Below are 12,126 nucleotides of genomic sequence, written 5' to 3'. Positions count from 1 at the left end.
AATTACTCCACATCACCACCCCTAGAGGCACCGTTGCGCCGAAGGCGCCATATTATAACCCCCAATGACAATGTACTGTGTGTACGTCATAAGTTGCACTACCTACTGCAGTCACTGCCATGCTATGGAACCCACTGGCAAATTTGAATGTGTGTGGTACCACGGAAGGGCTATCAGTAGCTCCTCAGTGAACTAACTGCAGCCTTCCACAGATATCCCACTTACTCTATATTAGCACTGCTTAATGCACTGGTTTCACCGGAATGTGTACCCTGTTAATGCCCATTATAGGATCACTACCTATACCGCTACTATATATAGTGAGTGACACTAGTGTATATCATTTAGCACCGTTGCGCCGAAGGCGCCACTATGTCTTACCAAAATACTCCACCAGTGCCATTCCTTTGCGTCCCGTCATCACCTTATACCACATGCATTGCCACTGGTGTTCTCCACCCCGTAACCAATGCGACCTCATATGTGTCCAGTCCAGTGGCCATATGGCACCAAAGGCTAGGTAGAGCACTGCCATGAGCCAGGCTAACGTGAGGACAAAGATCCAGGGGAGCCGTATGTCGTATTGGAGCTTGCCGACCTGGGAGAGGAGGTTGGTGAGGGGAGTGGTACTCTCTGTCTTGATCACTGCATTGATACTGTCCAAGAACTGATGACACTGCTTAGTACTCTGTGCCTTCTGTATACTATAATCCCCCTTGTCCTTACCACTCTGCTGGAACCCCTCCAGATTGAATGGGTTACCATAGCTAAAGCCATGTCTGTACAATACCGGCAGTACCCCGGTACATGATACGATTGATTGGCATCCACACTGTCCATCACTACTTGCTCCATGATGTCCCTTCTTGCACTTATTGGGGTCACATTGTCCCTTACAGCCCCGGCATTCAATCTGCTTGAACTCACTGGCAAGTGACTGTAATCCCCAGTATAGGGAATCTGATAGATATAGTACCCATGAGAGGTATGTGTTACCGAAGGTGGCACTCACAGCGGTATAGAGTTCACCGGTTAGGGGGGATACGTAGTGGTTACTGTCAGTGAGTGCCGAGAGGGAAGTAGTGCCTGTCTGTTTGCCACTACTGCCCTTATCCCCCTTAATATCTCTGAGCGCTTTACCGACAGTGCTCAGGTATTGTCCACCTGGAGTACTGTCAAATGGTATCCACTCTATCTTTTGTACTTCATCCCGTAACCCAGAGGCACACCAGCCGCAAAAGTAGTCATCAGTTTTTTTATCAGACAGCTTCTTACTGTGGTCACATTTGTTGGCATTTGTCCCCTTCTGTTGCCCCTCCTGTTGCTCTGGATTTCCCACACCACCTCTAAAGAACCCAAAGACATCACCCAATACCTGTGGTGTCGTAGCACTGAGTGCGGCTGTGACCCTCACTAGTGTATAAACACACGACTGCATCATGTCCCCGTTACTGAAGAAGTAGAGGATGCCGTAAAGGCGTTTGCCGGTACAATCACTGATGCCTCCCTTGAGGAACTGCCCCCTGAAACCCATTGGCAGTGGGCAGCACTGGCCTGAGCCATTACAGTGTTCTAGGTGGGATGCAGCGGGTGGATAATCTGGATTGTCCTTGTCATCGTTCACCACTTCGTCACAACTAAAACCTGGTAGCCTATCCTCGAGGAATGCCTGGAGGGGGGAGGGGACACCAGTGGTAGTGGGTTGGAGACAGGTCCTACAGATACTGGGTGTGGATGGTTGGCCACATTTTTTGGAGTGTGATTCACATGGCGGGCACTTGGGAGAGGTGCAGATTGAAATGAGGTCTTCGATAGCCTTGAGGAATTCATTATATGGGTCCTTCAGATGGCATATAACCTCGTCTTTATCTTGCTCCGCCCACTCCTTTATAAGCTTCATTACTTCATGTACCTTATTGATAGCCTCACTTATCCTGTCCTTCCCACTACTGAAGTCCCTCTGGTTTTCTTCACCATTACTAGCCTTATCTAGTCCATCACCCCCTATTAACTTCTCTAGTATTCCTCCATTACCACCACCACCATTCGTCAGCACCCCTAGTGCTGCCTTAGCATCCTTTAGTTCCTCATTCAGCCCATTCTCATTCAACTTCTCCTTAGCACTATGTAGTCCCGTCCTAGCCGCCGTTAGTTTCGTCTTCACCGCCTCTATCGCCTCTTTCTTCTTCCCTTCCAATGCCTCCTGGGCATTACCCAATTGTACCACTACATTCCCAATAGCTTCGAATAGAGTTATCAATTTCTCAGCCCTCTCTAGTTTTTCTTCTCTCTTTTTCGTCTCCTCAGCCTTTCGCCATTCCAATGCCGTTAGCTTATTTATTACCCCCACCAACTCCTTCCCCAACTCATCCACCCTACATTTCCTATCATGTTCCATGGGGTTACACCCCAGGCACATCCAGCTAATAACCCCCTTAGAGACTACCCCATCACCATACCTACACTCACGCCATTTACCTCCTAGGGCAACTTTCACTGCACACTGCTTCCTAAGGAAGTAGAGCTGGTAGAACAGAGCCCTAATGTAGTGTACCACCTGGTTGTATGCTTGGATGGATACAGTGGGATAGGTGAAGTGGCATTCAGTGTTGGCATAGAGGGAGTGAATGGCAGGAGTACTGCTGTTAGTGCTGTGTATACCACCCTGGATACATATGAGGACCAGTGGGCAGTACTGAGTCACTGCTTGGAAGTGGGCAAACAGGTTGAATTCATGAACGGTAATGGGAGCATTACGGCCTGTTTGGATAAATGAGAGCGTTTTAGTACCACCCTTATCTGGTGCTACCTTCTTCAATACTTCCTTGGAATGCTTCAATATCTCTTGGTATGCCTGACTATAGGGCAATGCACTGAGCCAGTAGAGGATTTCTCGGATTGTCCTAGGAGTCGTAGGAGTATTGCTCTGGGTACTACGCTTTTTCTGCAATCCAGTAAAGTAAGCGCATGATAGAATGTAAAGCTTGTACAAGGCGCCACATTTGTGTATGTTTTCCTCAGTAATTGTGGCGCCATTAGCTTTCTTGAAGACGGTAGCGTTGCTGCAAAATGCACCCTTCTCTAAAGTATGTATATATCCAGCATAGTTCATGCTAGATGGATTCCTAAATGTAGTACCATTGATGTCATTGCCATGGCCATTATTGCCACTACTTCCACTTGTATCCGCGAAACCTAAATAAAACTTTTGTACAAAGTCATTGTTAATAACCTGATCCCATCTATTTCCAGGACCATGGTCATTCAACATCTCCCTAGGAAACCCTAGGGCCTGAAGCCATTGTGATAGGGTACCATCATCTAGACCAGTGCCATCCAGGATGTGATTGTTCCACCGGGGACTACTCTTGGCCCATTTACCAGTCCAATACATATATGTAAGTCCACTCCAGATGAGGCATACTGACCCTAGGAGAATACGGGCACATTGGTGTCGGCGTTGGGAGGGGGTCAATCCGTCCTTTATCTGCTTGCCATCAGCATTGAAACCAGGAGGGCCACGCTTTAAATACTCCCAATTCGGTGGTCTACATAGTTGGTGGATTTCTCCTATGTATGATTGGTAGCTGACATTCTCTCCATATGCCGATCTATATGTACCATTGGTACATTCACATTTTCTGTCGCATTTACACTCCTTGTCAGCAGTACACTGCTTGCCACCAGCACTACTACAGCTACACCCTGTACTATCACCACTACCCTTACACTTTGTACACCTCCTTCCTAGGTGGTGTCCTTCATTACTGCTCGGATTGGGATCATTCCATTTCATACACCCACATTCCTTGCACGGCGTGTTTGGTGTTACATCCTTTAGATATCCGCATTCCGTTTTTATGCCATGTTGATATCCATTGCCACCCTTCTGGCATTTGCCCTTGTCCCAACACTTATCTATCTTACTCCACCCAACGAGTGCACTGAGTACCTGTGCCAGCTGGTCTATATAGGTCCGGACCACTGCAGTACCACCTAGGCCTTGGACTAGGGAGAAGAGTCCATTGAGGTATTGTGTTACTTGATCTTTTGGGGGGCCATTGTTTGGAGCTTCACCTTCATAGCCTATAGGACACCATGAGGTACTGTATACCAGTAGGAGTACTAGATAGCACTACTCTAGTACTGATTACTTACCATGGTACTCCAGTTGTACTGACTGCAGTAGGTCAGTCACTGCCGCCGCCAGGCCACATATACATTCTGTACAGGGGTGAGTCTATATACTACTGGGCGCCTTTGGCGCCCTTATATCTGTGTCTACAGCAACGTACCTCCATTCTTCTCGTCTAGTGGCTTTCCATCCTTACCAGTAACCCTCAGGACCCAGTCAATGGCCTCCTTCAGGTTGGTGGGAGCGTCAGTTAGTGAAGAATAGGGCTTAAAAGAAGACATTATCAGTGCTTTTAGGAGTACTCAGCAGTACTCACAGTGGTGAGGTAGTGGAGTGGCTAGTCTGGTGGAATCCTATATATACTGAGCGCGCCCGTAGATTGGTGGCGCGCATACTATTCTATGGGATTCCACCAGACTAGCATCGTGGTGGTGATGCAACTGTTATAGTGGAATGCTGAATTGCTTATACGGAATCTACCGCTACTGGATAATCCATATTATTCTACAGATACACTACTAGGAGTGGTGGATTTCCCTTTACTCGCACTGCGCGCCACCAAAATACTGTCGCGCCGAAGGCGCCACTATCTCCAAAGGCGCGCTCCACCTCCCTAGGATTCCACCCCGATACCTACACTGTCACTACCACTGACTACCATATAGTGCCACCCTTACTGGACACTCTCGAAACTAGGGGTGGTAACATAATGGCAGCAGCAAAGGGCTGGAAGCCACACGACAGCCTCACCCAGGCTCCCACCAACCTGAAGGAGGCCATTGACTGGGTCCTGAGGGTAACTGGTAGGGATGGTAAGAAGAATGAAGCGGCGCAGCCGCCACCAAAGCCTGAAAATGCCCCCCGTAAGTCAATAGTACTCACTGTAGTACGTACATGACCACACAGACTGTTTGTGCTACCTTGCCAAGGCAGTGAAGGACCTACTGTACGACGCCAGGTCCCCGGGGTCCCCTGGTCCACACCCTGAGAGGTACTGGGATGGCATACTTCTAGACCAGGAACAGTCCATAGTCAAGCCAGTGCTCACGGACCTGGGACTCCTAAGTGGTGGCAGCACTAGTGCTGCCAGGGATACCTGCGCTGGTGGCACCGAGGTCATAGGGACACTGATAGACCACTTGGCACTGGGACTACAGAAGTGGGTTGGGTGGCAGGATCAGGGGAAACACAGTAACGCCACCATAAGATACTGTGACGGTTCCGGCATCGGTAGTCAATGGACTGCAGGGAATGTGGAGCAGGAGTATCAATCATCATATGATAACTGCGCTAGTACCCCTAACGATGCTTCCATTCCCCCTTCAGAATGCTCCTGGCCCACCATCTCGGACCAGCCAGATCAAGTCCACCTCCTGGCCCGTATTTTCCTAGGGTCAGTATGTCTCATCTGGAGTGGACTCAGTCAGTTGGGGTGGTTGGTAGGAGACAATAGGTGGAGGCAAAGTAGTTTGTACGATATCAGTGATACCAATGCCGGTCTCGGCTCATTCATGGCGTCAATGGGCTATGACCTGGATAAGTTGTATAAAGGAAGTGGATACTTATTATGGAATATATTTGCTGGAAAAAACGATAAACCAGGAGCATTTGAAGAATTCACTAAAGGCGCTGATTCAGGTAAGTCCACCTCCTCAGTAGGACCAATGTGACCCAGGTAGTGTAGCTGAGTACTACAGCAGTATCTATAGTACGGCCAAGACTGCAGTGGAAAAGAAGCTCAAAACGGAGCAAATATGTAAGCAGTACCCCCTATTGGTACTCCACATCCTGGCAAGTGGGTACTTCCGGGCAGGTAGTGCCGGGGCCAATAAGGTAACTGTGACGGCTTCGCCGGCCACTGAAAAGAAAGAAACACCCTCTCCTAGGAAACCTAGGACTATCCGTGAGATTCTATACTGGCTCAGTGCATTGCCATATAGTCAGGGATACAGGGCACTGGTAGAGAGGATGCAACAAAAGACGGATCAGGTGACCCAGGGGAACTCTGAGGATAAAAAGGGCCAGATAGAGCTGTACGATACCAGTGCTGCTAAGGCCAGTACCACCCTCAAGAGGGACTGTATAACCCACTACCTAATGGCCGCCTGTGGCTACTGCCCACTGGTACTCATCGGTATCCAGGGGACCATAGAAAGGGAAGTCACGAGTGTAGGTGAGTACATTAGTCTTGTGCTATATATAAGGGCGCCTTCGGCGCAACAGTGCCCTAGGGGTAGTCATGTGGACTAATGGTGTAGTAGGTGTTCCAGGGGTAGGGGTACCCGGAGTAGGAGTACCTGGAGCTGTATCTCCAGCTGCTGCTGCTGCGGAGAAGAACAGGTGTCCTGAACACAAGAAAGACCCTAAATCTAAGAGGTGTACCCTTGATGATAAAGACAAGGCTGCAGAGGCAGCTACCCAGGCACCGGCACCACCGTCAGCTTCCACCGGCCAACAACTCAAGCCCGGCCAAGTCTGCTACGGCGGGTACCACCTGGCAGTAAAGGATTTCGGTAAGTACCCTAGCAGTACCACTCCCTAACACTTTATAGGCCCCCTCCATGGGATGTATGCCAATGGGCTCTTTGGCTTTGACATGGACGGCTCTCCCGCCCAGTGCCTGGACCAACTGAGGGCATATGTCTACCACTGCTTCTACCAGCTCTATTTCCTGAGGAAGCAATGCAAGGAGGGGGTGGCAACGGATAAAACGGCAGTGCTGGGCTGGAAGAGTTGTAGGTATGGTTTCCAAGTTGGAAAAATGGATGGAAAAGTTAGTAACAAGTGGATATGTCAGACAGATGGTATGTTCTAGTGCTTTATAAGGGCGCCTTCGGCGCAACAGTGTCCTAGGGGTAGTCATGGACTAATGGTGTAGTAGGTACAGGAGGACTTGCTACTGCTCAGGATGGAAAGGACCACACCAAAAAGTGTGGTGTTTTCGAAGGTACAAGTAATCGTACTGAGTCACCCTTACAGAGCTTCTTGTGTGATAGATTAGGATCACTGAGGTGTAAAGCCATAATCGGTAAGGGCAATGTGGAAGAATATCCGGAAATTAAGGAGCATATGGATCCCGAAGACATTTCTCCTTTGGGGCATATTGGCAAACCGCCCATACACTGTCCAGTCCCTATGGGTTGGAGCATGGATAAGGAGAAACACTTCAAAGGTACGTCCCATTATAACACTATATATACTAGGGGCACCCACTGGGCGCCACAGTAGCCCTAGTGACTAATAGTGACTTATGGTATGCACAGATTTAAGCAAGACGCACAAGATAGCTGGGCTCGACAAAGGTACGTCCCACCCTAGTATATAAGGGCAACACGGCAGTCACATGGACTAATGGTGTAGCAGGTAGTGGTGTTAGCCCTGGTAACTATCCCATCCACTGCACTGGGAATACACTGTCACTACTCCTGGAGTACTACTGTGACCCCGAAAAGTGCCAGAGTGGCACTTTGGTGGTACTACTGAGACTACTGGCATGTATTACTCCCACGGTGCCACGGACCCTGGGTGACCTCTTTGGGTTCTATTACTATATAGTCTACATTGGGGGAAACAAGGGTGTTGGAGAGGGAGTGTATGATAAACTGAAAGGAAAAGAAAAGGAATCTAAACTGCACATGCCGTCTATTGGTGGTGGTCCTGATGCAGTGGTAACAGCCCTCGAGACATACGGTGGAGATTGCAAGACAGGCACACAAAATGGCTCCCTTAAGTGCCTAGTAGACTGCGCTTATGGTACTGGCGCCAAATACTTAAGCCCCCTCAGTGGCCAGCAGTATGGCCAGTTGAGTCCCGTGATGGCCGGGACCTACCTGTCATGGTTGGTCTATTTGATAGGGGAGTTCCAGGGAGGGTTGGATAAGTTGAAGGAGGATTATATGAATATACAGTGCAAGGATGAGTGTGGTACAGGTTAGTTTCAGTGGTATATGGGCGCGCCCATGGAGATAGGGGCGCCTTCGGCGCGACAGTGTAACAGGCGGCGCGCAACCGTATCATATGGATTCATGGTGTAGTAGGTGTGGGAGGAGCTGCTTCTGGATGTGGAGATCAGTGTCGACAGGGTAATCATGGAGACAAGAATAACTGTTGTGGCTGCTCATCAATCGTATCATGTACCGGGGTACTACCAGTGTTGTACAAGTATGGCTTTGGGTATGGTGATGTAAAGGAGTTGCACGACACTGGAGGTAAGTTGTAGTATAGTAGTGTGAATAGTGTAGAGATAGTGTAGTAGTATAGTTGGCAAAAGTTCTATAAGGGCGCCTTCGGCGCAACTGTGCCCTAGGGTAGTCATAGTGTAGTAGGTACGAAGAAGTGTCACGAGTTCCTGGGAACACTGGAAAAGGTCCTAACAGGAGATCACCTCAAGAATGGCTCCACAACAGGCCTCCACCACGAGATAAACCAGCTCATCTACACCACCAGGCTCCCTTGGATCTTTGTGCTCACGTTGGCCTGGCTAGTAGCAGTGCTCTACCTAGCATTTGGTGCCATTTGGCCACTGGACTGGACACATATGAGGTCGCATTGGTTACGGGGTGGAGAACACCAGTGGCAATGCATGTGGTATAAGGTGATGACGGGACGCAAAGGAATGGCACTGGTGGAGTATTTTGGTAAGACATAGTGGCGCCTTCGGCGCAACGGTGCTAAATGATATACACTAGTGTCACTCACTATATATAGTAGCGGTATAGGTAGTGATCCTATAATGGGCATTAACAGGGTACACATTCCGGTGAAACCAGTGCATTAAGCAGTGCTAATATAGAGTAAGTGGGATATCTGTGGAAGGCTGCAGTTAGTTCACTGAGGAGCTACTGATAGCCCTTCCGTGGTACCACACACATTCAAATTTGCCAGTGGGTTCCATAGCATGGCAGTGACTGCAGTAGGTAGTGCAACTTATGACGTACACACAGTACATTGTCATTGGGGGTTATAATATGGCGCCTTCGGCGCAACGGTGCCTCTAGGGGTGGTGATGTGGAGTAATTGTAACATAGAAAGCCCATGGGTTCCACCCAGCCTTTGGCACCAATTGAAGGAAACAGTGTTACTATAGACAAGTGTAGTAACAATTGAAGGAAAGGAACAGTGTTATTATAATTATGGGTCTCCAGGACGGTGTAACGCAAATGTTGTTATGCTGTTGGTATAGCTTTAGTCAGATTGTTTATACGTTTTAGTTGTGTTTCCACTGAAACTGTGGCTTAGCTTTGGGTAATTCTTTCACAAAAGTTTTCTAGAGCTTTTGTGGTACTTTTGCTGAAAGTTTAGTATAAAAGTAGTGCTTATTCGGGGTAATTATGGTGACGTAGGTCAGAAGAAGCGGTGCCACGAGTTCCTAAAGACACTGGGTAACGTAGAAAAAAGCGTCGAGTTCACAAAACTCACCACCTCCATCAACCAGCTCATCTACACCACCAGGCTCCCCTGGATCTTTGTTCTCACGGTAGCCTGGCTATTAGCGGTACTCTACCTAGCCTTTGGAGCCATATGGCCACTGGACTGGACACATATGAGGTCACATTGGTTAAGGGGTGGAGCACACCAGTGGCAGTGTATGTGGTATAAGGTGATGACGGGACGCAAAGGAATGGAACTGGTGAAGTATTTTGGTAAGACATAGTGGCAAAGTAGTGGCGCCTTCGGCGCGATAACTAGGGATAATGTGGATATGTTCATCAAAAGTTACATGGAAGTTTAGTAGCAATGTTAGTAAAGGTTCCATAGAAGTTTAGTAACATGTTTGGCAGGGGTTTCACAGAAATGTAGTAGCGTTTTGGCAGGGGTTTCATAGAAAAGTAGTAGCATTTTGGTAAAGCATTCATAGAAAAGTAGTGGCATTTTGGTAAAGCATTCACAGAAAAGTGGTAGCGTTTTTGGCAGGGGTTTCATAGAAATGTAGTGGCGTTTTGGTAAAGGTTTCATAGAAAAGTAGTAGCGGTTTTGGCAGGGGTTTCATAGAAAAGTAGTAGCGGTTTTGGCAGGGGTTTCATAGAAAAGTGGTAGCGGTTTTGGTAAACATTTCACAGAAATGTAGTAGCATTTTGGCAGGGGTTTCACAGAAAAGTAGTAGCGTTTTGGCAGGGGTTTCACAAAAAAATAGTAGCGTTTTTGGCAGGGGTTTCACAGAAAAGTAGTAGCGTATTTGGCAAAGGTTTCATAGAAAAGTAGTAGCATTTTGGTAAAGGTTTCATAGAAAAGTAGTAGCATTTTGGTAAAGGTTTCACAGAAAAGTAGTAGTATTTTTGGCAGAGGTTTCAGAGAAAAGTAGTAGCGTTTTTGGTAAAGGTTTCATAGAAATGTAGTGGCGTTTTGGTAAAGCATTCATAGAAAAGTGGTAGCTTTTAGGGGTATTAAGTGGATAAGATTACAGAGTGATTTCATAGGGTTACAAGCAGTGATACTAGGTATACATAGGGTTAGACAATAGTGATACTAGGTATACACAGGGTTAGACAATAGTGATACTAGGTATACATAGGGTTAGACAATAGTGATACTAGGTATACATAGGGTTAGACAATAGTGATACTAGGTATACATAGGGTTAGACGGTATTGTAGAATTCTAGTGGCATCTGAGGAATATTCAAGTAATCACATTAGAAAAAGCCTAGTGATACCTCTACTATATTCTAGTGGTGATTCATGAGAAGGTTGGCTAACTTTTTAGCGGGTTTTCAACAGTAGGTACACGTAAACCTGGCTATCCTTTGCGTGGGTTTTCAACAGTAGGTACACGTAAGCTTGGCTATCCCTTGGGTGGGTTTTCAACAGCAGGTACACGTAAACCTGGCTATCCTTTGGGTGGGTTTTCAACAGTAGGGAAACTTAAGCTTGGCTATCCTTTGGGTGGGTTTTCAACAGTAGGGAAACTTAAGCTTGGCTATCCTTTGGGTGGGTTTTCAACAGTAGGTAAACGTAAACCTGGCTATCCTTTGGGTGGGTTTTCAACAGCAGGTACACGTAAACCTGGCTACCTTTTGGGTGGGTTTTCAACAGCAGGTACACGTAAAACTGGCTATCCTTTGGGTGAGTTTTCAACAGTAGGTACACGTAAGCTTGGCTATCCTTTGGGTGGGTTTTCAACAGCAGGTACACGTAAACCTGGCTATCCTTTGGGTGGGTTTTCAACAGCAGGGAAACGTAAAACTGGCTACCTTTTGGGTGGGTTTTCAACAGCAGGTACACGTAAACCTGGCTATCCTTTGGGTGGGTTTTCAACAGCAGGTACACGTAAAACTGGCTATCCTTTGGGTGGGTTTTCAACAGTAGGTACACGTAAAACTGGCTATCCTTTGGGTGGGTTTTCAACAGTAGGGAAACTTAAGCTTGGCTATCCCTTGGGTGGGTTTTCAACAGTAGGGAAACGTAAAACTGGCTAACGTTTTTGTATATAGTAGTACAAGGTTACATGAAAAGTTCATAAAAGTTTGGTGCCAATGTTGACAAAACTTTGGTAGAAATGTAGGGGCTATTCGGGGTAGGCTAAAGGAAACATAGTTAGTCAATGCTGTCACCTGGCTCTAGTGACGTTTACACATTGGTAGTCAATGCTGTGACCTGGCTCTAGCGACGTTTACACATAGTTGCCAATGCTGTGACCTGGCTCTAGTGACGTTTACACATTGGTAGTTCAGCGTTTACACATTGGTAGTCAATGCTGTGACCTGGCTCTAGTGACGTTTACACATTGGTAGTTCAGCGTTTACACATTGGTAGTCAATGCTGTGACCTGGCTCTAGCGACGTTTACACATAGTTGCCGATGCTGTGACCTGGCTCTAGTGATGTTTACACATAGTTGCCAATGCTGTGACCTGGCTCTAGTGATGTTTACACATAGTTAGTCAATGCTGTCACCTGGCTCTAGTGACGTTTACACATAGGTAGTTCAGCGTTTACACATTGGTAGTCAATGCTGTGACCTGGCTCTAGTGACGTTTACACATTGGTAGTCAAT

The 12,126-nt window shown here is 47.4% G+C and overlaps 2 protein-coding genes across 2 annotated transcripts; one reads left to right on the top strand and one right to left on the bottom strand.

Moving 5' to 3' along the window:
* Positions 1-276: 276 nt before the first annotated feature.
* Positions 277-4,496, bottom strand: BBOV_I005895 (variant erythrocyte surface antigen-1 alpha subunit). The gene is made up of 3 exons (XM_051767365.1): positions 4,296-4,496; positions 4,159-4,224; positions 277-4,086 (listed from the first exon to the last, which is right to left on the bottom strand). Exons 1-3 carry the CDS (start codon positions 4,414-4,416, stop codon positions 371-373), a joined length of 3,903 nt encoding a protein of 1,300 aa, XP_051623889.1. The 5' UTR covers positions 4,417-4,496; the 3' UTR covers positions 277-370.
* Positions 4,497-4,779: 283 nt separating this feature from the next.
* On the top strand, positions 4,780-9,787 carry BBOV_I005885 (variant erythrocyte surface antigen-1 beta subunit). The gene is made up of 10 exons (XM_051767080.1): positions 4,780-4,998; positions 5,042-5,773; positions 5,811-6,308; positions 6,397-6,648; positions 6,688-6,939; positions 7,017-7,307; positions 7,399-7,437; positions 7,499-8,065; positions 8,173-8,343; positions 8,461-9,787. The coding sequence occupies exons 1-10, from the start codon at positions 4,845-4,847 to the stop codon at positions 8,781-8,783; spliced, it is 3,279 nt and encodes a 1,092-aa protein (XP_051623890.1). The 5' UTR covers positions 4,780-4,844; the 3' UTR covers positions 8,784-9,787.
* Positions 9,788-12,126: the final 2,339 nt, after the last annotated feature.

The sequence above is a fragment of the Babesia bovis genome, chromosome 1 (assembly GCF_000165395.2).
Source record: "Babesia bovis T2Bo chromosome 1, whole genome shotgun sequence".
Lineage (NCBI taxonomy): Eukaryota > Apicomplexa > Aconoidasida > Piroplasmida > Babesiidae > Babesia > Babesia bovis.
This window is presented reverse-complemented; position numbering and strand designations above follow the sequence as displayed.